Below are 25,390 nucleotides of genomic sequence, written 5' to 3' on the forward strand. Positions count from 1 at the left end.
GAGCTAGAGCTGCTTTGCAGGGGTTGACCATGACCAGCAACAGGTGGTGTGGTGCTGGTGACAAGTCATAGAGTCACAGGCTGGGTTTATTTGGAAGGGACCTTAAAGTTCCAGCCCCTGTGCCATGGGCAGGGACACCTCCCACCAGCACAGGTTGCTCAAGGTCCCCTCCAACCTGGCCTTGAACACCTCCAGGGAGGGGACATCCATGACCTCCCTGGGCAACCAACTCCAGTGTCTCCCCACCCTCACTGGAAAGAATTTCTTCCTAGTGTCTGATCTGGCCAAGCTGTGTTGTGCCTGAGCGACTGAATGGTGCAGAACCCCTGCATGAAGGCAGACTGGAGGTGCCCCAGGTGGGCTGGGACTGCTCACCCACACCAGGACTTGCTCCTGCAGTTCTGTACCTCGTGCCTCAGCCTCTCTCCTCCATCAGCATGGGCCACTCAGGATTTGGGGTTTTTTGGTACATTCCCAAACCTCCCAGAGCTGCTGGTGGGGTGGAAGGAGGCTGAGGTTTGCTCTTCTGGCAGGAGGCTCCGCAGACAGCCCTGTCCTGGCCTGTCACCTCCTGCTTCCTTTGCTGGCCTGGGGCAAAAATGAGGCAAAACCGATTGGATTTCCCCAGATCTTCTGCATCTGTGGGGAGAGCCTTTGCCGGAGCTCCCTCCTCCCGCATCTTGACCTCCCCTCGGCTGGGGCAGCCCTCGGAAACCTCTGGCCCACTGAAGGGTTCCACTCCTAAGGAAGAGCTTCCCGCTAAATTTGGCTTAATTAATGAGGAGCTAATTAACCTTCCCCAGCTTGCCGGGGCCGGGCTGGGGAGGCGCCGAGCAGAGCACTGGTGCCCTCTAGTCCACCCGGCTGGGAATGTCGCTTCCCCCCTGACTGCCGATTTCTGCCGTGGTTTTGTGCCGGCCCCAGCCGCAGCTTGTGGAGCTGCCGGGGGAAAGCCGACGCCAGCAGCCCCGCAGTGAGCTGCGCCCGGTCTCAGCCGCTGAACGCCGGCGGAGCGCAAGCCCCGAGGAGCAGCCCAAGGGCCTCGGTGTCCCTCATTCTAATTAAGCCTTATTGTTAATTACCGTCGGGATTTGTACAGGGCGAGCTGCAGCCCTTGGGCTTCCCAGCGGCCCTGCCGGCAGAGGCGGCCTCAGCCCTGGGGTCCCTGCGCCCAGCGAGGGGGCAGCGGGGGCATACCGCCCACCCCACTGCAGCCTGGTGGCAACGAACCACCCCCGCCGGGGCGGGAGCAAGGGCCGGGGGGCGGCCCCGCGGCACGGAGAGCGCTCCCCCTCCCGCCGCGCGGGGCCGGGATCGGGGCCGGGAATGAGACTAGGAACGGGTCTGGGAATGGTTCTGGAAAAGGGGCTGGGATTGGCTAGGAGCGAGGCCGAGAACGGATTTGGAACGATTCTGGGAATGTGGTCGGGAACGGTTTGGAACGGGGCTGGGAACGGGGCCGGGCCGCGGCTTGGAACGGGACTGGAAACGGGGCTGAAAAGAGTAACGGCTTCAGAACATGCCGGGAACTGGCCGGGATTGGGGAGGGACCGGAAACGGGAACGGAGCTGGGAGCGGGTTTGTATCGGGCTTGGAATGGGTCTGGAGCGGGTCTGGACCTCCCCCGCCGCTCTCCGCATGGTCTCGCCCGCGGCGCTAGCGCTGCCTGGAGACGCGCGGCACCTCCTCAAGCCCCGCCCCTGCTGGGCAGCTATTGGCGGCGCCGCCGCGCGGGGCGTGCCGCGATTGGCGGGCGGCACCGTCGCTCGGGCCGGGGCCGGGCGCGGCCGCGCTCATTCATTGCCTAGCCGCGGAGCCGGCGCCGGGGCGGCGGCCATGCACCGGGCGGGCGGGGGGCTCCGCGCCGAGCCGCCGCCCCGCTGCCCTCGCAGCCGGCCCGTAGCGACCGGGCTGGGCAGGGCTGGACGAGCCCGGGCCGGGAGCCCGATGGGCCGGGGCTAGGCCGGTACCGGCGGCGGGGGCGATGCGGGCGGCAGGATGCCGCGGCTCCCGGTGAAGAAGCTCCGGAAGCAGCTGAAGCTGCTGCTGCTGCTGGTGCTGCTCACCTTCGCCGTCTGGTTCACCTACCTCCACATCAGCCTGGTGCGCCAGGGCCGCGCCCTGCGCCTCCCTTTCGCCTACGGCAGAGGTAACGGGGACACCCCCGCAAGACCGGAGGGCCCCCTCCTGACCCTCATTATCTCTCGGTGCGAGGCTTTGCTGGGTTTTGGGGGTCCTCTTCCCCTTCAGAATGTGTTGGGTGTTCCCTACCCCACTAAACTGCTTTCAGAGCATCCCCCCGCTGTCACCCAGCACCCCCAGGGGTGGGATCCCCTGTTTCCCGCTCCGCTGTCACCAAGCACCCCCGGGGCTGAGACTCACTCCCGGTGAGCCCCCTCCCCCCCCCCCCCCCCCCCGGCGTTTTTCCATCCTGCAGCACCCAAGTGGGTTTGGGGAGAGCAGGACCATCGGCACCTTGGCACCGCACCCCAGCACTGTGCCTTCGGGGACCGAGGTCCCCAGAGAAGACCCAGAAGGGACCCCCAGACCGGTCGGGGGTTTCTCATTCCCCCCCTCCCCTTCCCCCGCGAGCTGCTCCGTCCTCATTTTTCCATCCGCCGCTCTGGCTGCGATGACAAAGAAGGCCATTTATAGCTGCTCGTCGCTGCCTGGAAGGGGCAAACCCAACCCTCCCAGCCTTCCCCAACGCTTCCTCAGCCTCTGCTTGGATAAAATCCATCCTCCCGCACCCCGGGATGCTCCGGCGGGGCAGGTGCCAGCACCTTCAAGCTTCACCCTTGCAGACCTCGTCGGGCTGCTCCAGGGCGTAGGACTGCACGAAATATTGACGGGTGAAACTTGAGCTGGAAGGTTTCTGGTGGGGGCTGGACTCGCCGAGCGGTTTTTGTCCAAAACAGAGCTGGGAGCTGGTGCTTATTTGGGCTTGGTGGGAGCGGGGAGGGTGGCCGGCAAAGCCTGGCAGCTGGCAAAGGCAAAGTTTCCGACCCAGCAGCAGCATGAGCCTGCACATTTTGGGGCCTTACAGTGCAATCGGTCTGATGCTAATGAGGGAAGCAGGAAATGAGCTGCTGTGCATCCCCCGAAGGAGGGGAGACGGGAGGCGGGAGGCTGCCCGCTGCTAGCTGCAGGGTTACTTGTGATGGAAAAGCCACAAGTTGGAGAAGTCGGCCCAGGAGCAGCTGCCCCGTGTCTCCGTGATGCCCCCGCTGCTGAGGAGGGCCCAGTTTCCTCTGTGGGGGGCTGTGGGGGGCGGGGATGCTGTGGGATCAGCGGCCCTGCGGCTGGCTGGCTGGGAAAGCCCCGGTCGGGGCCCTCCGCGTGTCGGGATGCAGCGGAGCGGGCGGCACAAGGCGTTCCTCGGGGCTTAGTCCTGCGAGGATGCCCAGAGCGATGCCCGTGTGCTGGTGGCTTCCCTGGGTGTGCTTTTGGGTGCCGAACCCCGTGGGTGCCTTTTCTTGCCCGCTCTGAGGTGCCCTGCATCCCAGCCTGCCCCTCGGGGTGCTCCGTGGTGGGGGCTTGCTGCAGCGGGGAGGGCTGCCCAGCCCTGCTCTGGGGGTGGTGGGTGTGCGGCTTTTGAGGGAAGAGGGTCCCTGGGAGGTGGGGAAAGAGAGAGGGACATGGAGTGAATGGGGACAGCGTGGGGACTTTGTGGCTTCAGAGGTGCTGGGTGAGACCATGCTCCAGTGGTGCTTGGAGTGTGGATTCACCCAGTGCCATGGGGACCATGGGCACCTGCTCTGGGTGGGGTGCAGTGAGGTGGGTGCTCCCCAGAAGAGGCTGGACCTGACCTGGGCTAGACCATGCCCTCTCTGCTCTGCAGGAGCAGGCTCTAGGGAGGTGCTGCTCCCACAGGTGCCTAAAGCCTGAGGGAAAACTGAGTTTAGGTCCTGCTGTTTTATTTCCTGGCAGCATGGTGATGGAAGGGGGTTGGGTGGGAGCTGGGGAGGGGATTCACCTGTGAATGGATCCCAATCCTGCTGCTGCAACCCAGCAAAGAGCTGGAGTGGGAGAGCCAGGGAGCTGCTTTAGTTGGAAAGCTGTTGAATGGAGTCAAAAGAAAGAAAAAAGGAATAAACCCATCTACATCTGAGGGGGAAATGTACAGGGAAGAGCTGGTGCAAGAGTTTAGGAGAGAGGGAAGGGCTTGGGGCTGAGCTGTGCTGGAGGGAGGGCTCCAGGGTAGCCCTTTCTGTCCAGAGAGGCTTTTTCTCCCCTCCACCTTGCTCACACTGAAGCCTCCTTCGCGGGGTGCTGAAGGAAGAACTTTGTTCCTCTGGCTGTGGTGGGGATGGAGGTTGCTCTCCTCTGTCCCCAGCTCTTGCAGGGGACCTGCCCCAGGCCGTGGTGGAGCACAGCCAGCAGTGTGTGCTGTTCCCCGTGGAAAGCAGAGGGCACCAAGTGTTCCCTGGGGCTTAGTAGGTGTCCCTGGGCTGAAGTGAATCAGGGGGGGTGTGTGTGGGGGTCTCCTGGCCTGGGGGGGGGTGTCTCCTGGCCTGTGTCTTCTTCCTCCTGCCCTGTGGGTCCATGGCATCTCCAGCTGGGACCCTGTTGTGGGGAGCTTTGGTGTGTGCTGCTCTCAGATGGCTTTGGAACGGGGGTGCACTTGTCCCCAGAGGGGCAGAGGTGGCAGGGGAGGAGGCAGCAGTGCTGCCCAGGTCTGTGCACCAAGGGGGGCTGAGGTTTGGAGATGACTCTGGGTTTTGTCCCTGCCTGAAGCCCAGGATCCTGCTGTTGGCTGGCAGGGGCTTAATTAACCCTTATCAGGTGAGCTGTCACCCAGCAGAGGGACATCCTGCAGGCTGAAGGTGCAGGGCAGGAGCCTTGAGGAAGCTGGTGGGGGGTGAGGTGGGGGGGCCCCAGGCCCAGTGGGGTCTAGCACATGTCGAGGAGCAGAGTGGAAGTACAGGGGGGTTATTTTGGGGGGTACCCATGCCCCCTTGGCCCAGCCCATGGCCACACATGGAGCTGGAGCCTCCAGGGCCATGGCTGGCCCCTGCTGAGCTGTGCCTCCCCCTCCTCCCATCTCCCACAAGTAGATAATTAGCCTGCTCTGCCTAATTGAGCACACGGATTCCTCATCGGAAGGAATGAGGCCACTCTGGTGTGCTCCCAGCTGGAGGCTCAGGCAGTGGGGTGGAAGTGCCAGGTGGGAAGGGAGAAAGGAGGAAACAACAGCAGAGACCTGAACTGGCTCCTGGCAAGGGCTGCTCCTGCCCCGCAGCTGCCTTGCTGCGGGCATCGAGCCGTGGGGGCACAGCTGGCACTGAACACACAACTGCCCTGGGCTGGGGTTTGGGAGGGTTTGTGGCTGGGGAGGGCAGGATCCGTGCTGGGGGAGGCTAAAGCCAGCTCGTGGCTGGGGAGGAAAGCCCAGGCAGGGACACAGCCTGGCTGCATCCCTGAGAGCTCACCTGGAAGGAGATCTGCTGGTGCCTGGCGCCGGGGCACCCCTCTGCTATGCCCAGACAGTCCCCAAGGGCTCCAAGCAGGGCACAGCCATGGCTTTGGGTGCTCTTTGGGTGCTCTTCGGGTGCTCAGCCCCCTGCTGCTGGCAGAGCCTTGTCCTGGACTGTCCCTCCCTGGGGACCTGGCCCTGGGGGTCTCGCGGGTCGGGAGGGGGTTTGGGCTGAGGCTCAGGGCCCGCAGGCACCCCGGGGCAGGGGGCTGTGGCAGTGCTGTGGTGTTCACTGGGATGCTGAACTGCTGCTGGCTGTGGAAGGCTTCATTCCTTCTGTCAGGAATGCTGGGGGCAGGCAGAGAAGAGGATGATGAAGAACCCTCTGAAGAGGAAGGGCAGCAGGTTTGTGAGGAGGAGGCTGGGTGCTGCTTTGCTTCCTCTTGGCATCGCCCCACTCCCGCCCCTGGTGTGCCCAGGCAGCCCTTGGCACTGGGGCCCCTGGCCCCATCCCAGCGCGGGCACGGGGCCCGGGCACGGTCCTGTGTCTGCGCTGGGGGCACAGGGGGCTGCAGTGGCAGCGTGGGGACCCCATGCCGAGCTCGGGGCCAGAGCCATGACCAGTGAGAGGTGGGGGGGAGCCTGGCCCCGACCCCAGGCTCAGGGAGAAGGGCTTCACAGCCCTGGCTCCGGGTCCTGCTCCCTCTGCCCGACGTATTCGGCGGTGGGATGGGTGAGGAGGGATGGGTGAGGAGGGATGGGTGAGGTGGGATGGGTGAGGTGGGATGGGTGAGGAGGGATGGGTGAGGTGGGATGGGTGAGGTGGGATGGGTGAGGTGGGATGGGTGAGGTGGGATGGGTGAGGAGGGATGGGTGAGGAGGGATGGGTGAGGTGGGATGGGTGAGGTGGGATGGGCGAGGTGGGATGGGCGAGGAGGGATGGGCGAGGAGGGATGGGTGAGGTGGGATGGGTGAGGAGGGATGGGTGAGGTGGGATGGGTGAGGAGGGATGGGTGAGGAGGGATGGGTGAGGAGGGATGGGTGAGGTGGGATGGGTGAGGTGGGATGGGTGAGGTGGGATGGGTGAGGAGGGATGGGTGAGGTGGGATGGGTGAGGTGGGATGGGTGAGGGCGGGGGCAGAGCCCTGGGGACTGGCCCTGCCCATGCCGGGAGTCGCAGCAGGGATGCAGCGGCTCCCAGGGATGCTCGGGCCTGGGGGCTGCCTGGCCCCTCCCCAGAGGAGGAGGTTGTGGCTCCAGTTCCCCGCAGAGACCCCGGGGCAGGGGGGTGGCCATCAGGACATGTCAGCAGGTCCTCAGCCCTGGGCTGTGCCATGTTCTGGCGGCTCGAGTGCTCTGAAGACACAAAGAGGGACACAAAAGGACCCCCGGAAGGTTCCCGGTCCCCTCCGGGGTGGCCGTTTGCTGTCAGCTCATTTCCTGTGCTGTTCTCCTCCCCTCGGGGCTCCATTTGGAGCCTCCTGTAACTGCGGAGCTGTTGATGTTGTGTCTCGGGGGGGGGGTCAGTGGTTCCCCCTCTGTGTGGGGAGGAAGGTGGATGCCTGTGGAAGGAGCCTGTGGAGAGCCTCTCTGGGCAGCACGGGGTGGGCAGGACCCTTGTCTCTGAGGTATTTGCCCTCCAGCCTCACCTCGGTGGAGCTGAGCAGCTTCAGAGCACCCTGGTGAGAGCGTTGGAGGCCCCAGAGCTCTGTCCACGGGGGGCCTGGGGGCTCTGGGCTGGGAGGGATGCAGGGAGCTGAGAGCATCCCCAGCTGGGGACCAGCTACGTGCCAGTGCTCACAGCCCCTCCGTGCCACTGGCTCCAGCATCAAAGAGGCAATTGAGGGAGCCTGGGGGTGAGGAGCAGGTGGGTCCTGGTCCTGGTGGTGTGGTGCTGAGGAGCCATGTGCCACTGCCAGCTGGTTTGGTGCCCTCTGAACCTGTAATGGCACCAGCCATGGTGTGCTGGGTGGCTGTGTCTGTGCCAGGAGCTGCTGTGGGGTCATCCAGAGGGACAGTCCTCAGCTGCTGAGGCTTCACCTGGCCCAGAGGGCTGGGGCTGGGGTGTTGGCTTCTGCTCCAAGGGCAAAGCTGCTGCACCTCTGGGGATGCTTGCCAAGGTTCAGGTTGGGCATGAGGAAGAATTTCTTCTCCTTGAGGGCTGTCAAGACCTGGCCCAGGCTGCCCAGGGCAGTCCCCATCCCTGGAGGGGTTTCAAAGCTGTGGAGGTGCCGAGTGCCAGGGGCTGGCGGTGCCCTGCCACGATGGAGCTGGGGCTTTGGGAAATCCCAGGCCTGATCCTGCTGGGGATGCTCCCAGGAGCTGCTCCCTACCCATGCCAAGCAGGCTGGGCTGGCTGGGCCGGGTCTGAGGCTGTCCCTGGGTCTGGGGGGGTGGTGGGGGAGAGCAGCATGAGCTTGCTGCAAGTGACAGTGGAGGAGAGACTTGCTGGGAGCAGTTAGGAGCTGCAGGAGGAAGCAGGAGTGAGAAGCATCCCTAACCACGCTGGGGGGCTTGGAAGGGCTCCAGAGAGCTTCAGGAGAAATCCTGACTCCAAAAGCCAGCTGAAGAAAGGAGCTGTGTTCAGGGTGAGCAAGATACATGCCCTCAGCCTGCTGGAGAGGAGGAGGAGGGAGGTGGGGAGGCAGCAGCCTATGCCTGAAAGGCTCTCTGTGCTCCTCAGAGCAGGGGGGCAGCCTGGGGGTGCTCCATGGCTGTGGGGATAACAGGGAAAATCTGTGACCCCCCCTGTGATGGGGTCAGGGCTTGGCCCCCTCCATCCATGCTCTCATCCCGAGGAGCACTGCTGGCCCTGGCTGGCTGCTGGGGCTGGCAGCTGGCTGCTGGTTTCTGTGCCTCTTGCACCCCTGGGGCAAGAGCTCTCAGGGCCTCCTGCCAGCACCCCAGGCCATGCTGCCCCCAGAGCAGGTCCCAGTCCTCAAGACCTCCTCCCCCTCCTCAGCCCTGCTGCCCACCCCTGCCTGGCTCCCCTGGCCCCTGGGGAGGGCAGCAGGTGATTGGGGTTGGCATTAACTGCTGCAGTGCTGCTGCCCTGGTCCTGGAGGTGCTGCAGGGCTGGGCATGGGGCTGCAGGGTGCTGAGGGGATGTGCAGGAGGAAGCCAAGGGAGGAACCAATCTCCCAGCTCTGCTTCACCCTCCTCTCACCTGCCCTGACTCTCCAGACCAAAGGGGCTGATGGCTCTGGGGGGAGCAGAGTGATGCTGACTGGGGCAGGGTCCTGGCAGTTCCCTCTCTGGTCCAGGGGCTGGTTGGCACCTGGGGGTCTGGCCAAAGGCTGCCCTTGACTTTCCCACCCAATATGCAAATTGCAGGGGAAAAACCACTGGCACAGGACCTGGAGGCCTTCCTCTGGGGCTTTGTTGGTGCTTTCACCCCTCCTGGGATGTGGCTGCCCCTGGGAGTGAGCAGTTGTCTCCTTCCCAAGCAGAGAGAGGGTCTGCAGAGGGCACACAGGTTCTGAGCCCTGGGGGTACCCAGGCAGTGGGCAGGACAGGCCCTGCCCTGCTCCTTTGTGTTGCCTGAGAGGAGCTGCCTGAGCCTGGCAGGGTCCCTGGGGGGGCTGCAGCCAGGGGGTGGGACAGGAGCAGAGGGCTCATGGCTTGGGGTCAGTGAGAGCCTTGCACGATGCAGGCAGCGTGTGGCTTGTGGTGCTGTTTCCCACACTCTGCTGCAGTTTCTCTCTCTGCAGTTTCCCCAGGGCCCTGGGGCAGGACCCAAGCCCAGGTGTGGTGCCCAGGAGTGAGCAGGAAGGGGGTGGCCACATCCAGCCCTGCCTGAGCACGAGGCCTGGGCTGCTGCTGGTGCTTGGCAGCAGAGGGTTGGGGGGGGTCTGTGCTGGGGGCAGCCTGGCACTCCCAGCCTGCAGCCACAGTGTGTGCTGAGCTGGCAGATCCCGTGGCAGACGTGTGCCAGAGGAGATGCCCTCCGTGGGTACCACCGAGCCAGCTGCTGCATCCCATCCCTTGCAGGACCCTTGGGAGAGAGAGCTCCTGAGGGCTGTGATGAATCCATGGCTCAGCACTACCTTGGCATGCTGAGGGGTGCTGGGAGCATCCCTGGGAGGGCTGGGGAGGGGTCCCAAGGGTGAGGGAGTTGGGGGTGTCGGACCCGGGCCCACTCCTCCCTGCCGCGTCCCCATCACGCTCCCGGGGATGCTGTGAGGATGAAGAAGGGTGAGGGGAGGAGGGAGCAGGGAGCTGCCAGGAGGGGGCTGGAGCTGCCAGGGCTGAAGAATGGCTGGGAGCAGAAGAGGCTTTAGAGCTTAATTTCCTGTCCCCGCGGTGGGGCTGGGATCTGCGCTGCCATCTCCAAGGAGACGCTGCCTGAGCGGCCACTGGAATACTAATGGCCTGGGGGATGTGTGGCAGGGGGCTCTGGGCACCTGGAGCCCCTCCTTGGCTGGGCTGGGGGCTCTGAAGCCAGCCCAGCAGCTCCCACTGAGGCTGTGCCTGGGGTAGGAGCTCCCCAGGAGCTGCTGCTGGGCTCATGGGGAGGGTCCGGCGGCATCTCGCTGTACCCTTGGCAGGGTGCTGGTGCCCCCCTTGCTGCCATGCCCTCAGCCTGGGGACAGAGCTGTGCTGCTGCTCACCACATCTGGGGCTCCCCCTTGTTGTGATGTGGGGGTGGGGTTGGTTTGGGGGGGGTCTCTCAGTGTTTGTGGTGGTGGTTCTTGGGCACCTTTCTCCCCAGCCATTGTGTGGAGCTTCCCTCAGTGCTGCCAGGAGCTGTGTGCCTGTGCCAGGAGCCTCCCTCCAGCCCACCTGGTTTTGGGGGTTCTGAAATGTTCAGGGGCAGCCCTTTGCCCCCCCCAACCCCCCCCCAACCTGGTGCCTCGCCCAGGCCTGCACTGTTCTTTCAGGGCTGTTTGGTTATTGTGGTGCTGGGAAGCAAAGGCTGCTGCAGTCCCACCTGCCCTGGCCCCCCGGGGGCACCCCCAGGTGCCTGTGTCTGGGCTGACAGCAAGGTCTTCATCTCCACCTTCAGCAGGAGCCTTGGGTGTGCTTGGGGCAGGGCAGTGAGGGGCTCCAGGAGAGCTGGGGGCAGGGGGCCAAGGGGCAGGGGTGCCCCCGCGGGTGGCTAGGGAGGGAGACCCCCCAGCAGCTTATCCTCCCTGCCCCTTACATCAAGGGCCCCGGGGGGGGTGGGGGTGGGCAGTTAAAGCTGCTGCTGCTGAGCTGCCAGCAGCTCAATGAGAGGAGTCAGACCCCCCCCAGTCGCTGCTCCCCCTGCTGCCAGCCCCCATGCCCCTCCTGCCCAGCAGCAGCGGTGGCAGCCCCTGGCACAGGGCAGGTCGCTGGGGTGGGCAGGGGGCGGGAGGTGGCTCTGGGCTCAGCCCTTCTGCTCCCCTGGCAGATGGTGAGAGGCTGGGGGAGGGGACAGACCCCGGCCGGCGGCTGGGGGCCGCCCAGACCTCGGCGCAGCAGAGGAAGGCTGAGGACTCCAGCGAGAGCCACGAGGAGGAGCTGATGGTAAGGGCGGAGCGGGAGGGGGTCCTGGGGGTGGCACCTGGGCAGGAGGGTGGTCCCAGCGCCCTGCCCAGCACACAGCCAGGCAGAGCAGGGGGCTCTGAGCCTCGTCTGGCTGAGGGGTCCAAGGATTGTGCCAGGGGAGGCTTAGGTTGGATTTAGCGACAATCTCCTTGGTGCCAGAGGGGTCAGGGCCTGGCACAGGCTGCCCAGGGGGGTGGTGGAGTCCCCATGGCTGGAGGTGGCCATGGCACTGGGGACAGGGTTTGGTGGGCAGGGGGGGTTGGCTTTGCACTTGGCCTCTCTGATCTCAGAGGGCTTTGCCAGCCCAAACAGTTCTGATTCTGTGATCTTTCCGTTCCCAGTAGCCACCAGAGCAGCCTCAGGTGAGCAGAAACCTCCCTGCCTGGGAGAGGTTTCTCTCCTCAGCAGAGGAAGAGGCCAGGTCTGGGTGGCACGTTTGGCATCGCTGCTCCCTGGGGCTCCTGCCAGCGTTGCTCTGCTCCTGCCGCACCTTGCCGGCTCTCGGCTTCGCCTGGCAGGGCTGGGCACCAGAGTGAGGGGGTAGATCTAGGGGGACCTCCTGCAAGCACAGCTGGGCTGCCCTGGCCCCCCCATGTCTCACCTCTCCCTTCTCCCCCCGGCAGAGCGATGGGCAGGACCTGGGCAGCTGGGTGCCCGGAGGCCAGCGGTGGCACCGAGCCCCCCCGCGCCCCAAGCTCAACCTGACCAAGCAGGCTCTGCCCTGGCACGAGCAGGTGGGTGGGCAGGGGGCAGCCAAGGGGGGTGGGGGTGGTGGGAGAGGTCCCAGGAGGAGGTCTGCCTGGCCCCTCCGTGGGCAGCCTGCAGCCCCCCCCAGCCATCTCTAAGCCATCCTCCACCTGGCCTGGAGGCTCTGCCTGCTCCTGGGGTCGGTGTGGAGCCCTTGAGGAGTTCTTGGGGTGCCTCAGCCCCAGCGGGGTGTGGGTGTGCCAGGGCACATCTGGCTGCATGGCTCCTCCAGATGCGTCCTTGCTGTGCCCATGGCCTGGTGCTGGCTGTGTGCTGAGGCTGGGGGGGCAGGGGGCAGAAGGCTGGGGGGGGCAGAAGGCTGGGGGGGCAGGGGGCAGAAGGCTGAGGGGGGCAGAAGGCTGGGGGGGCAGGGGGCAGAAGGCTGGGGGGGGCAGAAGGCTGGGGGGGCAGAAGGCTGGGGGGGCAGGGGGCAGAAGGCTGAGGGGGGCAGAAGGCTGGGGGGGCAGGGGGCAGAAGGCTGAGGGGGGCAGGGGGCAGAAGGCTGAGGGGGCAGGGGGCAGAAGGCTGGGGGGGCAGGGGGCAGAAGGCTGAGGGGGGCAGAAGCCTGGGGGGGGCTTTGGTGCTGTGTTCAGCCAAGCCTTTGCCCAGGTGCCCTTGGGCCCAAGGGAGCAGCACAGGAGGATTATCTGCTGGGTGTGGGCATTGCCCCTGGGGCTGGCACAAGGGTGGAGCTGAAGCTGGGCAGGTGACGTCCCTGGGGTGTGACAGGGATGTGAGACTGCCCTGGGGGTGTGGGGGGGCTCTGCTCACCTCCCCATCCTGTCCTGCAGTACAAAGGGAAAGCGAACCTGCATGTCTTTGAAGACTGGTGTGGAGGGGCTGTGAGGCACCTGAGGAAGAACCTCCACTTCCCACTCTATCCCCACGTGAGTCCCAGCCCTGGGGGGGTCGGGGGGAGTCCTCTTGCCCTTCTCTGGGGGCTGCTGGGCAGCCCCTGGCTCTGGGCTTGGTCCTCCAGACCTTTGCTCACAGGCTTCTTGGTGTGGTTCCAGGCAGGCAATTCCCAGCGGGGATGGAGGGGGAGGTGGGTGGTGGAGGGAGCTCCAGGTCCCCTCTGGGTGCCAGGGTGGCAAGGAGGAGGTGGGCAGTGGGGTGCAGGGCGGGAGCCTGGGCACGAGCTGCTGCTGCCGCCCGCAGAGCCGCACCACGGTGAGGAAGCTGGCCGTGTCACCCAAGTGGAAGAACTACGGGCTGAGGGTTTTTGGCTACATCCACCCCTTCAAGGACGGTGAGTGCTGGAGCTCCGCCTCTGCCGCCCCCGGGCCAGTTTCCTCCTCCTCCCCTCCTCAGCCGTCTCGGCAGGGAAAGCTCCTGAGCCCCCTGGCTGCCAGGCAGGAGGATCCTTCTGGAGCACTGAGCCTCTTCCCCGGCTGCTTTGGTGGGAGGCAGAGCCCCAGTCCCATAGAGGACAGAGCTGTGGCATGAGGTCCCTGCCAGGAGCTGCTGAGGCTGGCCCCTGCTGCTGGAGCTGCCCTGTGCTGAGCTGCTGCTCTGCTCTGCTCTCCCCAGGGGACTTCCAGTTCTCTGTGGCGTCTGATGACAACTCCGAGTTCTGGCTCAGCTCTGATGAGAGTCCCTCCAACTGCAGGCTGGCTGCCTTCGTGGGCAAGGTGTGTGCCACCCTCCTGCCTCTCCCCACACCCCTGAGGGTCCTCCTCACTCTGCTCCTACTGGCTGAGTGCCCTCTGGGGATCCCCAGGACTGCAGGTGGTTCAGACCCCTGGGTGCCCTCCAGCCACCACCAACTGTCCCCAGCTGCAGCAGCTCTTGAGCAGAGCGTGCAGGGTCCTCCTGTCCCTCCCCTGAGCAGCTCTCCTGCTCCTCTGTGCCCTGGGCAGTGCTGGGCTGTGCCAGCCTGGTCCCTCTCTCTCCCTGGCTGTGCCTGCTCTGGCCTCTGAAGGACCATCTTGGTCCCATCCTCGCTGTGGCTGCCAGAGAGCAGCTCCTGTCCCAGAGCAGGACAAGGCCCCGGGCTGGAGCCCCTGGGCTGTCACAGCCTGAAGAGCCTGGCAGAGCCCAGGGGGGTGGAGCAGAGATTCTTGCAGGCTGCTGGGGCTCAGGCCTCGGAGCCCCCTGGCCCGTGGTGCCCCTGGTGTTCTCACCTGCTCCTCCCTGCTCCCCCAGCTGGGCACCGAGTGGACAGCACCAGGGGAGTTCACCAAGTTCAGCTCTCAGGTCTCCAAACCTCTGCGGTGAGTGTGCCCTGCCCCCCACCCCCTGCCCTGCCTGGCCTCCCTGGGGGGAGACCTGCTGTGTCCCTGCTTGTGGGGAGAGGGGCTGCAGCAGCTGAGCCCCAGGGGCTGCAGCAGCTGCGGTGCTGGGATGGGGCTGCAGCAGCTGAGCCCCAGGGGCTGCAGCAGCTGCGGTGCTGGGATGGGGCTGCAGCAGCTGAGCCCCAGGGGCTGCAGCAGCAGCGGTGCTGGGATGGGGCTGCAGCAGCTGAGCCCCAGGGGCTGCAGCAGCGGCGGTGCTGGGATGGGGCTGCAGCAGCTGAGCCCCAGGGGCTGCAGCAGCGGCGGTGCTGGGATGGGGCTGCAGCAGCTGAGCCCCAGGGGCTGCAGCAGCGGCGGTGCTGGGATGGGGCTGCAGCAGCTGAGCCCCAGGGGCTGCAGCAGCGGCGGTGCTGGGATGGGGCTGCAGCAGCTGAGCCCCAGGGGCTGCAGCAGCGGCGGTGCTGGGATGGGGCTGCAGCAGCTGAGCCCCAGGGACTGCAGCAGCGGCGGTGCTGGGATGGGGCCGCAGCAGCTGAGCCCCAGGGGCTGCAGCAGCGGCGGTGCTGGGATGGGGCCGCAGCAGCTGAGCCCCAGGGGCTGCAGCAGCGGCGGTGCTGGGATGGGGCCGCAGCAGCTGAGCCCCAGGGGCTGCAGCAGCGGCGGTGCTGGGATGGGGCTGCAGCAGCTGAGCCCGAGGGGCTGCAGCAGCTGCGGTGCTGGGATGGGGCTGCAGCAGCTGAGCCCCAGGGGCTGCAGCAGCAGCGGTGCTGGGATGGGGCTGCAGCAGCTGAGCCCCAGGGGCTGCAGCAGCAGCGGTGCTGGGATGGGGCTGCAGCAGCTGAGCCCCAGGGGCTGCAGCAGCAGCGGTGCTGGGATGGGGCCGCAGCAGCTGAGCCCCAGGGGCTGCAGCAGCAGCGGTGCTGGAATGGGGCTGCAGCAGCGGTGCTGGGATGGGGCTGCAGCAGCTGAGCCCCAGGGGCTGCAGCAGCAGCGGTGCTGGGATGGGGCTGCAGCAGCGGTGCTGGGATGGGGCTGCAGCAGCTGAGCCCCAGGGGCTGCAGCAGCGGCGGTGCTGGGATGGGGCTGCAGCAGCGGTGCTGGGATGGGGCTGCAGCAGCGGTGCTGGGATGGGGCCGCAGCAGCAGCGGTGCTGGGATGGGGCCGCAGCAGCAGCAGTGCTGGGATGGGGCTGCAGCAGCTGAGCCCCAGGGGCTGCAGCAGCGGCGGTGCTGGGGTGGGGCTGCAGCAGCTGAGCCCCAGGGGCTGCAGCAGCGGCGGTGCTGGGATGGGGCTGCAGCAGCTGAGCCCCAGGGGCTGCAGCAGCAGCGGTGCTGGGATGGGGCTGCAGCAGCTGAGCCCCAGGGGCTGCAGCAGCTGCGGTGCTGGGATGGGGCTGCAGCAGCTGAGCCCCAGGGGCTGCAGCAGCGGCGGTGCTGGGATGGGGCTGCAGCAGCTGAGCCCCAGGGGCTGCAGCAGCGGCGGTGCTGGGATGGGGCTGCAGCAGCAGCGGTGCTGGGATGGGGCTGCAGCAGCTGAGCCCCAGGGGCTGCAGCAGCTGCGGTGCTGGGATGGGGCTGCAGCAGCTGAGCCCCAGGGGCTGCAGCAGCGGCGGTGCTGGGATGGGGCTGCAGCAGCTGAGCCCCAGGGGCTGCAGCAGCGGCGGTGCTGGGATGGGGCTGCAGCAGCTGAGCCCCAGGGGCTGCAGCAGCAGCGGTGCTGGGATGGGGCCGCAGCAGCCCTGACCTCCCGCAGCTCAGCCGCGCGCTGGGGCAGCGGTGCCGCGTCCTGCCCCGGGGGGCTCGGCCCCACGCCAGCGGGGCAGGGAGGGCTTCCCGGGCTGGCTGCCCCGGCAGGGGTGCTGGCACCGCCCTGGCAGTGGCTGCAGGTGGCTGTGCCATGGTTTGTGACCGGCTCCTTCCCCCCGAGCAGCCTCCTGTCCTCCCGGCGCTACTACTTCGAGCTGCTGCACAAACAAGATGACCGAGGCTCCGACCACGTGGAAGTTGGAGTGAGTGCTGCCCCCCTGCTGCCCCCCTGCTGCCCCCCTCTCTGCCCTGTCCTGTCCAGGGCCAGCAGCAGGGCTCCCCCAGCCATGCTGAGCTGCCTCCTCCTGGAGCAAAGCTGCAGTTCCCCAGCCTGTGGCATGCAGAGGGCAGGACTCGGTGACCCTGCGGCAGCTGGGGTCCATCTCCCACCTCCCTGGGCTGCTCTCTGTGCTCGTCCCAGCCTCTGGGATGGCCTTTGGGCAGCTAAAGGCCTGGCTGTGCTTCCCTCCTGCTCCTGCAGTGGGTGCTGATGGAGTGGTGCCTCTGCTCCAGCCTCCTGTGGTGCTGGGAACCTCAGCTCCACATGGCCAGCCCCAGCCCTTCTCCCTTCTCCTTTGCCTGCTGCAGAAGGGCTTGGGGGGGGGGGAGGTCCCCACTGGGGGCTGCTTCTCTGAGGAGCCATTGCCATGGGCAAGGAGAGCCCAGGCCAGGTCCCAAGACACCTCTGCAGCTCACCCTGCTGGCTTCATCCCAGCTTCAGTGGGAGGAGAGGTGGCTGGGGGGATGGAGTGGGTCCTTCCTCCTTGCTCCCCTCTAGAGACACCAGGAGTTTCAGATCTGGACTTGTCTGCCTTGGCTGCACAGCCCTGGCAGAGCCTGCAGTGGGTGTTGGGAGCTAGGAGGGGAGAGGCAGCTGCTGGCTCCTCAGCAAAGGTTTCCTCTCTCCCAAGCCATTAATCACTGGAGACAAACCTGTGCCAGCACAGCATGGGGCAGGCTGCTGCCACCCCTTCCTCCCCAGCACCCTCCTCCAGCTCAGCCTTGCTCTCCCCTCCTCCTCCACCCTGATAAGCTCTGCATGGCTGCTGTGAACAAGCAGAAGGGCAGAGAGGTTTGCTGGAGGCAGGGAAGGCTTTCAGACCCTCAGAGAGAAAGGGGAGCAGGGGGGCAGGGCCTCGGCACGCTCCCCGTGGGCACCAGGGGCTCGTCTGGACAAAGGCTCCAGGAGCTTTTAGAGCTCAGGCTCAGTGGTGCAGCTCTAAAGACCCTCTCTAGCCGCTGCAAAGGCAGCTGCTGATGTGCCTGCAGGCTGCAGAGAGGAGAGCAAGGTGGAGCAGGACTTGGTGCAGGTCATCTTTGGTTCAGGTCCTTGCTGGGGGCTGTGGTCTTCCCACTCCATCCCTGAGGTTGGAGGGGGGCATGTGGAGAACCTGCCCCTAGCCCAGCACCATCCCTCCCTGTGAGGCAGGATGCTGACTGCTGCCTCCCTCGGTGTCAGGGGGGCTGGGGCTGGCCTGCCTGGCCCAGAATCAGGGCATGGGTTGGGAGGGACCTTAAAGCTCCTCCAGTTCTGCCCTTCCTGCCTGGGCAGGGACACCTCCCTCTAGAGCAGGCTGCTCCAAGCCCCATCCAGCCTGGCCCTGAACACTTCCAGCCATGGGGAAGCTCCCTGAGGGGCCAGGTGGCATCTGAGGGGGAAGCTTCATGAGCTTGTGCCCCACCTGCAGCAGCCTTCCTCTCTCCACTCACTTGGGGGACACCTGCTGATCCCAGATCACTTGGGTGGGGGCAGAAGATGTGCCTGGGTCTGTGCTGGGGCAGGATCAGTCCTCTCCCTGCTTCCTGTCCTGCAGGCTTGAAGCTGGGATCAGTGCAGCAAAGCCTCTGGGAGCTGAGGACAGGGCAGGACCCATCCTGGGGTGCCTGGGGTTGGGCAGCTGCCTCCTGAGCCACCCTTCCTCTCATTCTCCATCTCCCTTTGTCTTTCCCAGTGGAGAGTTTTCCTGCCCAGCCTGAAGTTTGAAGTGATTGACTCCTCCTACATCTCCCTCTACACCGGTGAGGGCCCCAGGGGCTTCCTGCTGCCGCAGCTAGGGGAGGGCTGCTCCAGAGCTGGGGAAGCAGATGAGATCCTGGCAAAAGGTCTCAGTGTCCCAACCCCCTTTAGGCCCTCTGGTCACAGTGGGGACCCTCCTCCTGTGCCATGGGGCACACCAGCATGTGCAGAGCATCCTCCTTCCTTCCTTCCTTCCCTCTCTGGGTTTGCCCACGCTGCAGGGAGGTGTTTGGAGCCTTTCCCCACGTTGAGCAGAGCAACCTGAGGCTCAGGAGTGGGTTTCAGGACCTGCCTGCTCCCAACAGCTCCCCTGCAAAGGGAGCACCCAGGGGTGCAGGCAGCTCTGAGTGTGGCCAAGGTGACCTCCCACAGGGGGCTCTGGGGGCTGGCTGCAGCTGCACTGCCTCCATCCCTCAGCAGGAGCAACACCAGCTGGTGCTGCAGGGTCCTGCACCGCTGTGGGCAGAAGGTTTTCCTTCCTGTGTCCTTGGCAGGTAAAGCCCAGAGCATTCCCACCCCTTGGAGCTGGGGCTGCCTGGCTGAGCTCAGCTGTGCCCTTGTCCCCTCCGTGGCCATCAGCTGATGGCAATAATCATTAGGCTGTGATTAGTCACGGGGTCTTCAGCAGGGGAGGGGGCTGGAGGGGCTGGGTTTGCCCTGCTGCTGCCTTTGTTCCCCGGGGACCTGGGGGAATCCATCATCCTCAGAGCCCTCTTGGTGGGAAGGGTGGGAGGTGCCACCCTGGAGGATGCTCCTGGCACAGCAGGAGCAGCAGGGGCATGCCTGGGGGGCTCAGCCCCTGCCCTCACCTGCAGATGAGTCCTCCCTGAAGATGAACCACGTGGAGCACATCCCACAGACCCTGGCCAGCCACAGTGGCAGCTACCTCTGGGAGGCTCAGCAAGATGAGCATGGGGCTGACATGCTGAAGGCTGACCCCAGGGACACCTTCTTCCTCAGTAAGTGGGGGTGGGACTGCCCCCTCACAGTCTCCTTGGTGGGGGCCAAAAGCAGCCCCTGGCTGCCACAGCCCCCCAGGGCGCCTCCCCTGCCCCTGCACATGTTGGGGGGTGGTGTCCCTGCTGGGGGGCACGCTGGGACGGTGTGGGCCACAAAGCCTCCCGGGGGGGAGTTGCAGGGGTGGGTGTGACACAGCCTGGGGCTGAGCTGTGCCTGCTTGTCCTCAGCCCCTGCCATCGAGGCCTCCCGCCTGGAGGACGTGCTGGTGCCCTGTGCCTACAGCCCGACCTACGTGGTCAAGGACTTCCCCATCGCCCGCTACCAGGGCCTGCAGTTTGTGAGTGTGCTGCTGGGGCAGGCACCACGGAGCCCCCAGCCCAGGGCAGGGATCCCCCAGCCCAGGGCAGGGATCCCCCACCCAGTGAAGCCCAGGAGAGGGACCAGGCTGAGCTTCCTCATCCCCGCCGGGGAGGGTTTGGGTGGAAGGCCCTGCGTGGTGTTTGAGACGCAGGGGGAGGTCACCTTGCCGTGGGGGTCCCTGCTGGGGGGCTCAGGTCTCCTGCTCCTGGCCCTGGGGAGGAGCCCACCCTGCTCCTGGGTGATGGCAGCCTGCTCATCCCCCAGGTCTACCTCTCGTTCGTGTACCCCAATGACTTCACTCGCCTCACCCACATGGAGATGGAGAACAAATGCTTCTACAGGGAGTCCCCTCTCTACCTGGAGAAGTGAGTGCTGGGCTGGCACCTGCAGGGCAGGGAGGGGCTGATGCCAGCAGGGAGCTCAGAGAGCTGGAGGAAGGTGCTGAGGTGATGCTCCATGGCAGGGTCACCTCCAGGCTCCTCCTTGCCCCTCTCTCGGGCATGTCGCAGCCCGAGTCCTGGCAGTGCTCCCCCTGGAGCCAGGCTGTGCCCAGCTGCTGTGCCACAGCTGAGGAGGTTGCTCCCTGTCTGTGCCTTACCTGCAGCAGCTCATCCTTCCTCCCCATCCCCAGGTTTGGCTTTTACAAGTACATGAAGATGGATGAGGAGGAGGAGGACCCTCGCCAGCGAGCGTTCCTCTTCCTCAACGCAGACAGTGAGTAGCACTGGCAGCCCCTGGGGCGTCTCAGCAGCCTGCTGCCTGGCTGAGCACACACCACCTGCACCCTCCAGCTGCCACTTGGAGGGGAGGCTCGCTGGGATTGCCCCAGTGATGCCAGGAGAACAGGGCAGTGTGGAGCACTCCATGGTCACACCTCCTGCTTGGCTCTGCTGCAAAGCCCTGCCCAGGCTCCAGGCTCTGGAGTCTCCTTTTCCGGAGAGCTTCCAACCCCCCCTGGGCATTGTGGTCCTGGGCAAGCTGCTGTGGGTGGCTGCTGGAGCTGGGGGGGGGATCTGCAGAGGTCTCTTCCAAGCCCACTGTGCTGGGATGGAGAGTGGGATGGGTTGGGATTTGCCCTCCCTGCTGCTTGAAGCCGTGTGCCCACACCTGGGTTGGCCTGGCCAGAGGGCAGCAGGACAGGAGCAGAGCTGGGGTAGAGTCTGGGGGTGCTCATGGCAGAGGCTGTTCCAAGCCTGCCTTGCCCTTGGCCTGTTCCTGGCTGCCAGCCCTGGTGCCCATCAGTCAGTGCCAACCAGCTCCATCTCCCTCACCCAGAGGCTGCTCAAGGGTTCCTCTTGCTGGATGCAATCTTTGCCTCCTCACCTTGGGCAGGTGCTGAGCAGCCTGGACCCTCAGGGTGTTTGTCGCTGCCTTTACTCCCCAGATTTCCTGGAGGATGATGAGGAGGAAGAAGGAGTGGACAGCCCTGAGCCCACAGCCCCACCTCCTGAAGCCAAGGAGAAGAGCCTGGGGCCAGTCCCTGGAGGGAAGGGGCAAGAGGCAGCTCTGCTGCCCGGGGACTACGGGGACGACCTGGACTATTACAGCTTCCGCCGAAAGCAGGGCCAGGCCCAGGGGAAGGGGGGCACAGCTGGGCAGCTGGGCAGCTGGGGCACACCCCACCAGGCCAGTACCAGCCCAGCAGCCACCCCTGGTGGTGAGGAGGACGCTGGCCCTGCAGGGAAGGCGGTCCCTGGGCGGAGGCTCAGGTGGGTACCGCAGGATCCCAGCGAGGGTGAGGAGGATGAGTTGGGGCTTCTGGTGACCTCGAAGCAGGCAGAGACCCTGAGCCTCCAGCCCCAGCTCTCTGTTCCCATCTTTGGGGGCAAAGCCAAGACGCTGCCTCCCAGCAAGGCTGCAGCAGCCAGGGAGGACAGAAAGGCCCAGGAGAAGGTCTACGTCACCAGGCTGCAGCCGGGGAAGCGCAAAGCCCCGGGCCGGGAGCCAGCGTTCCCTGGCATCTTCCTTTACCCAAAGCCTCTGAAGAAAGTCCACCTGCGCTCCAGGAGCCCCCAGAAGCATCCCATCACCTCCAGCAAGCTCCATGCCGTCCCTGGCCGCCGCTCCCCCTGGCTCTTGAGCGACGTCTCCAAGGAGAGGGACGCTGCCGGGCGGAGGGATGCCCGCGCGGGCGGCAGGAAGTGGGATCGGCTGTCCAAGCTGGGGACCAAGCAGCGGGCGCTGCCCAACCTCCTGGCCCTCGGCACCGAAGGGCTCTTCAGCAGGGAGGCCCAGGAGGACACAACCCCTGCCCCAGGCAGGACAGCAGCCACCACCGACTACAACTCCTCTGAGGCCTCCCGCTCGGAGGGGACGCAGGTGACCTCCTTCCTGAAGATGTCAGAAACGACGACGTCCCAGCAGGAGGAGGGAAAGGGCCAGGAGGAAGAGGAGGAGGAGGAGGAGGAAGAGGTGTCAGACTACAGCTACGAGGCTGGGGAGCTGCAGCAGAGCTGGCTGGAGGACTCCATCAACTGGCAGAGGACGTTCAGCGTCAGCTCGGTGGACTTCGAGCTGCTGCGCTCGGACTGGAACGATCTGCGCTGCAACGTCTCCGGCAACCTGCAGCTGGGCGAGGGCGAGGTGGTGGAGGTGGTGGCACAGTACATGGAGAAGCTCAACGAGAAGAACGGAGGGTAGGGAGGCACTGGGCTCCGGGTGCGAGGCTGGGGAATGTGCCTTGGCTCTGCTTGGCTCCTCAGGACCAGGGTGGGGTCAGGCTGAGCCCTCGAGCAAGGGAGCTGCAAGGGAGCAGAGCCCCTGGGGGGCGGTGGAGGGGGGTGGTGCTTTCAAATGCTTCTCCTTAGGAGGAGCAGCTGAGGGACCTGGGGTTGTTCAGCCTGGAGAAGCAGAGGCTGAGGGGAGACCTTCTGGCTCTCTCCAGCTCCCTGAAAGGAGGTTGGAGCCAGGGGGGGATTGGTCTCCTCTCCCAAGGAACAAGTGACAGGGCGAGAGGCAATGTGCTCAGGTTGCCCCGGGGGAGGTTCAGGTTGGACATGAGGAACTACTTCTTCCCCTTAAGGGCTGCCAAAGCCCGGCCCAGGCTGCCCAGGGCAGTGGTGGGGTGCCCATCCCCGGAGGGGTTTCAGATCTGGGGTCTGAGGGCTGTGGCTGGGCGGTGCCCTGGCAGCAGGGGAGGGACTCGGTCTGGAAAGATCACCTCCAGCCAGCCCAGCTCTGAGTGTTTTCCTCTGGCGGCTTCCTGCACAGCATCTACACCCTGCTGAGGATCATCAACGTGGAGAAGCGCCGGGACACGGCGCGGGGGAACCGCTACCTGCTGGAGCTGGAGCTGTCGGAGCGCGGGCAGCGCACGCTGCGCCTCTCCGAGTACGTCTACGTGCTGCTGCGCCAGCCCCGGCAGGACCACAGCGCCCAGCCCAACCCCGAGGGCCTGGCCGCGGGCCCCACCGAGCCCCAGCCCAGCCCCTGGAGCCTCCTCTACGGAAAGCCCATCCTGTGCCGGCCCCTGCGGCTCAGCTGGCGGCAGGACGTCATGGTGCACTTCGTGGTGCCCGGTAGGTGCCAGCGGGATGCCCCCTGCAGGGCCCTGTGCTGCCTGGCACCTGAGGGCAGCGCCTCCGTCCCCTGACTGCATCCTCCAGGCTGCCTCGGGGGAGGCTGAGGCTCTGGCTGCTCAGGGGGAGGGGGGAGGCTGAGGCTCTGGCTGCTCGGGGCCGGGGGGAGGCTGAGGCTCTGGCTGCTCAGGGGGAGGGGGGAGGCTGAGGCTCTGGCTGCTCAGGGGGAGGGGGGAGGCTGAGGCTCTGGCTGCTCGGGGCCGGGGGGAGGCTGAGGCTCTGGCTGCTCAGGGGGAGGGGGAGGCTGAGGCTCTGGCTGCTCGGGGCCGGGGGGAGGCTGAGGCTCTGGCTGCTCAGGGGGAGGGGGGAGGCTGAGGCTCTGGCTGCTCAGGGGGAGGGGGGAGGCTGAGGCTCTGGCTGCTCAGTCAGAGTATTGGCTTGGCTGGGGGAGGGGGCGTGCCTGGGACCCCCGTGGTGAGCCCGAGGGCTGTCTGTCTGTCTGGCAGTGAAGAACCAGGCCCGCTGGGTCCAGCAGTTCATCTCGGACATGGCTCACCTGTATGAGGCTACCAAGGATGCCAACTTCAATGTCATCCTGGTGGACTTCGACAGCGAGGACATGGACGTGGAGAAGGCCCTGCAGGATGCCCACCTGCCTCGGTAACCCCCCCCCCGTGCACACCAGCGCCCACCTGCTCCCCCTCAAGCTGCTGAGGGGAGCCCGTGGGGCTCCTCGGGCTGGAGCAGCCCAGCCTGGTGGTGATGGCACAACCTCCAGCCTGGCCCTGATCTCTGCCCTGCTGCCCCTCTCCTCCACCTCCTTCTGTGGCTGTTGTTTGCTGGAGAGGCTGGGGACGCAGAAACCTCTGCGGGGGGAGCCCTCAGCATCAGTTGCAGGCAGCTGCCCCCTGCCCGAGCAGCTCTCCTCCCCTTGCCGGTGCCGAGTCCCTTTCAGGCGCCAGCTCTGACCGCCCTGCCCTGCCCTCCCCCCAGCTACCAGTACCTGCGGCGCACAGGGAACTTCGAGCGCTCCGCCGGGCTGCAGGCCGGCGTGGACACGGTGGAGGTGAGCCCGGGGGGCAGGGGGCAGCTCTCCCTCTCCCTGCCGCCGCCTCGGGCCCTGACCCCCCTGCCTGGCGTGTCCCCCCCGCAGGACGGGCACAGCATCGTCTTCCTCTGTGACCTGCACATCCACTTCCCCCCCAACATGCTGGACAGCATCCGGAAGCACTGCGTGGAGGGCAAGCTGGCGTTCGCCCCCATCGTCATGCGGCTGGGCTGCGGCAGCTCCCCCCGAGAGCCCAACGGTCAGCCCCCGGCCCCGCCCCGGGGAGGGTCCCCTGCCCGCCCCGGGCGGCTGCCCGCCGGCCCCGGGCTGTGGGCTGGGCTTGAGAGGGGCTGGGCAGGGGGCAGTGGGCTGGGCAGGGGCTGTGGGCTGGGCTTGAGTGGGGCTGGGCAGGGGGCAGTGGGCTGGGCAGGGGCTGTGGGCTGGGCTTGAGAGGGGCTGGGCAGGGGGCTGTGAGCTGGGCAGGGGGCTGTGAGCTGGGCTGGGGCTGTGAGCTGGGCTGGGGCTGTGAGCTGGGCTTGAGTGGGGCTGGGCAGGGGGCAGTGGGCTGGGCTGGGGCTGTGAGCTGGGCTTGAGTGGGGCTGGGCAGGGGGCTGTGGGCTGGGCTTGAGTGGGGCTGGGCTGGGGCTGTGAGCTGGGCTTGAGTGGGGCTGGGTAGGGGGCTGTGGGCTGGGCTTGAGAGGGGCTGGGCAGGGGTCAGTGGGCTGGGCAGGGGCTGTGAGCTGGGCAGGGGCTGTGCAGGGACTCCCCCCCCTGGACTTACCCTCAGCAAGGGGAGGTTCAAGCCTGGGGATGGGTGCTTGAGGAGCACCCATGGGAGGCTGTGGATGTCCCCTCCCTGGACATGCAGGGCTGTAGTGGGAGGTGCCCCTGCGGGTGCCAGGGCACTTGGCACCAGAGGAGTTTTGAGGTTCCTTCCAGCTCAAACTGTTCCATGGGCACTGGGTGTGGTGCCCCCAGAACTGGGCTGTCACCCACACAGGAGGCAGCAGCAGCGATGGGAATGGATCTGTGGTGGGCAGGAGGGTCGGGGCAGGGTGGTGCTGTGGTCGCCAGGTGGCAGAGGTGGCAGCCTGGGGACTTGGGGGTCCACCCACCCCCCTCCCCCTTGCTTTCCTTCCCAGGCTACTGGGAGGTGAACGGCTTCGGTCTCTTCGGCATCTACAAGTCAGACTTCGACCGCGTGGGAGGGATGAACACGGAGGAGTTCAGAGACCGCTGGGGCGGGGAGGACTGGGAGCTGCTGGACAGGTGAGACTGGGGGCCCTGGACCCCCTGAGCCCCCCTGGGGCAGGGCTGGCCACGGGCCGGGGCGGCGCAGCGGCGAAGGGACCGCCTGCCCCGCCCCAGCGCTGCGCTGCCTGCCCGCAGGGTGCTGCAGAGCGGGCTGGAGGTGGAGCGGCTGCGCCTCAGGAACTTTTACCACTACTACCACTCCAAGCGGGGCATGTGGAACGCCCGCAGCAAGAAGCCCCCCCGGGAGTAGTGCCCCAGCCCGGCACGGAGCCGCCAGCCCCCGGTGCCCGCCGCGGACAGGTCACCGCCGGCGCAGCCCGGCGCCTGCTCGCAGGGACGCGAAGGAGGGGGGGTCGTGTGGGGAGGGGGGGGGCGGGGGGGCCGCAGCAGGGGGTGGTCGTTTTCTTAGGGGTCTAATTTCTTAGTCAGAACCGAATTTATTAACCCCTTGATGCCAGGGTAGGGCTGTCCTGCTGCCAGGGCTGCAGGGCCGGACGGTGGGTGCCCAGGGCCTGGATTG

General features: G+C 66.3%; 1 protein-coding gene across 1 annotated transcript; it reads left to right on the forward strand.

The window, feature by feature from the left end:
- The first annotated feature begins 1,813 nt into the window (after window positions 1–1,813).
- Window positions 1,814–25,179, forward strand: B4GALNT4 (beta-1,4-N-acetyl-galactosaminyltransferase 4). The gene is made up of 20 exons (XM_054171769.1): window positions 1,814–2,149; window positions 10,791–10,906; window positions 11,551–11,661; window positions 12,466–12,561; window positions 12,833–12,923; window positions 13,205–13,305; window positions 13,820–13,887; window positions 15,838–15,916; window positions 17,666–17,732; window positions 18,546–18,689; window positions 18,918–19,027; window positions 19,315–19,415; window positions 19,682–19,764; window positions 20,435–21,686; window positions 22,261–22,568; window positions 23,075–23,228; window positions 23,562–23,634; window positions 23,722–23,875; window positions 24,759–24,885; window positions 25,006–25,179. The coding sequence occupies exons 1-20, from the start codon at window positions 1,999–2,001 to the stop codon at window positions 25,118–25,120; spliced, it is 3,501 nt and encodes a 1,166-aa protein (XP_054027744.1). The 5' UTR covers window positions 1,814–1,998; the 3' UTR covers window positions 25,121–25,179.
- Window positions 25,180–25,390: the final 211 nt, after the last annotated feature.

This window comes from Dryobates pubescens, chromosome 22 (assembly GCF_014839835.1).
Source record: "Dryobates pubescens isolate bDryPub1 chromosome 22, bDryPub1.pri, whole genome shotgun sequence".
NCBI lineage: Eukaryota > Metazoa > Chordata > Aves > Piciformes > Picidae > Dryobates > Dryobates pubescens.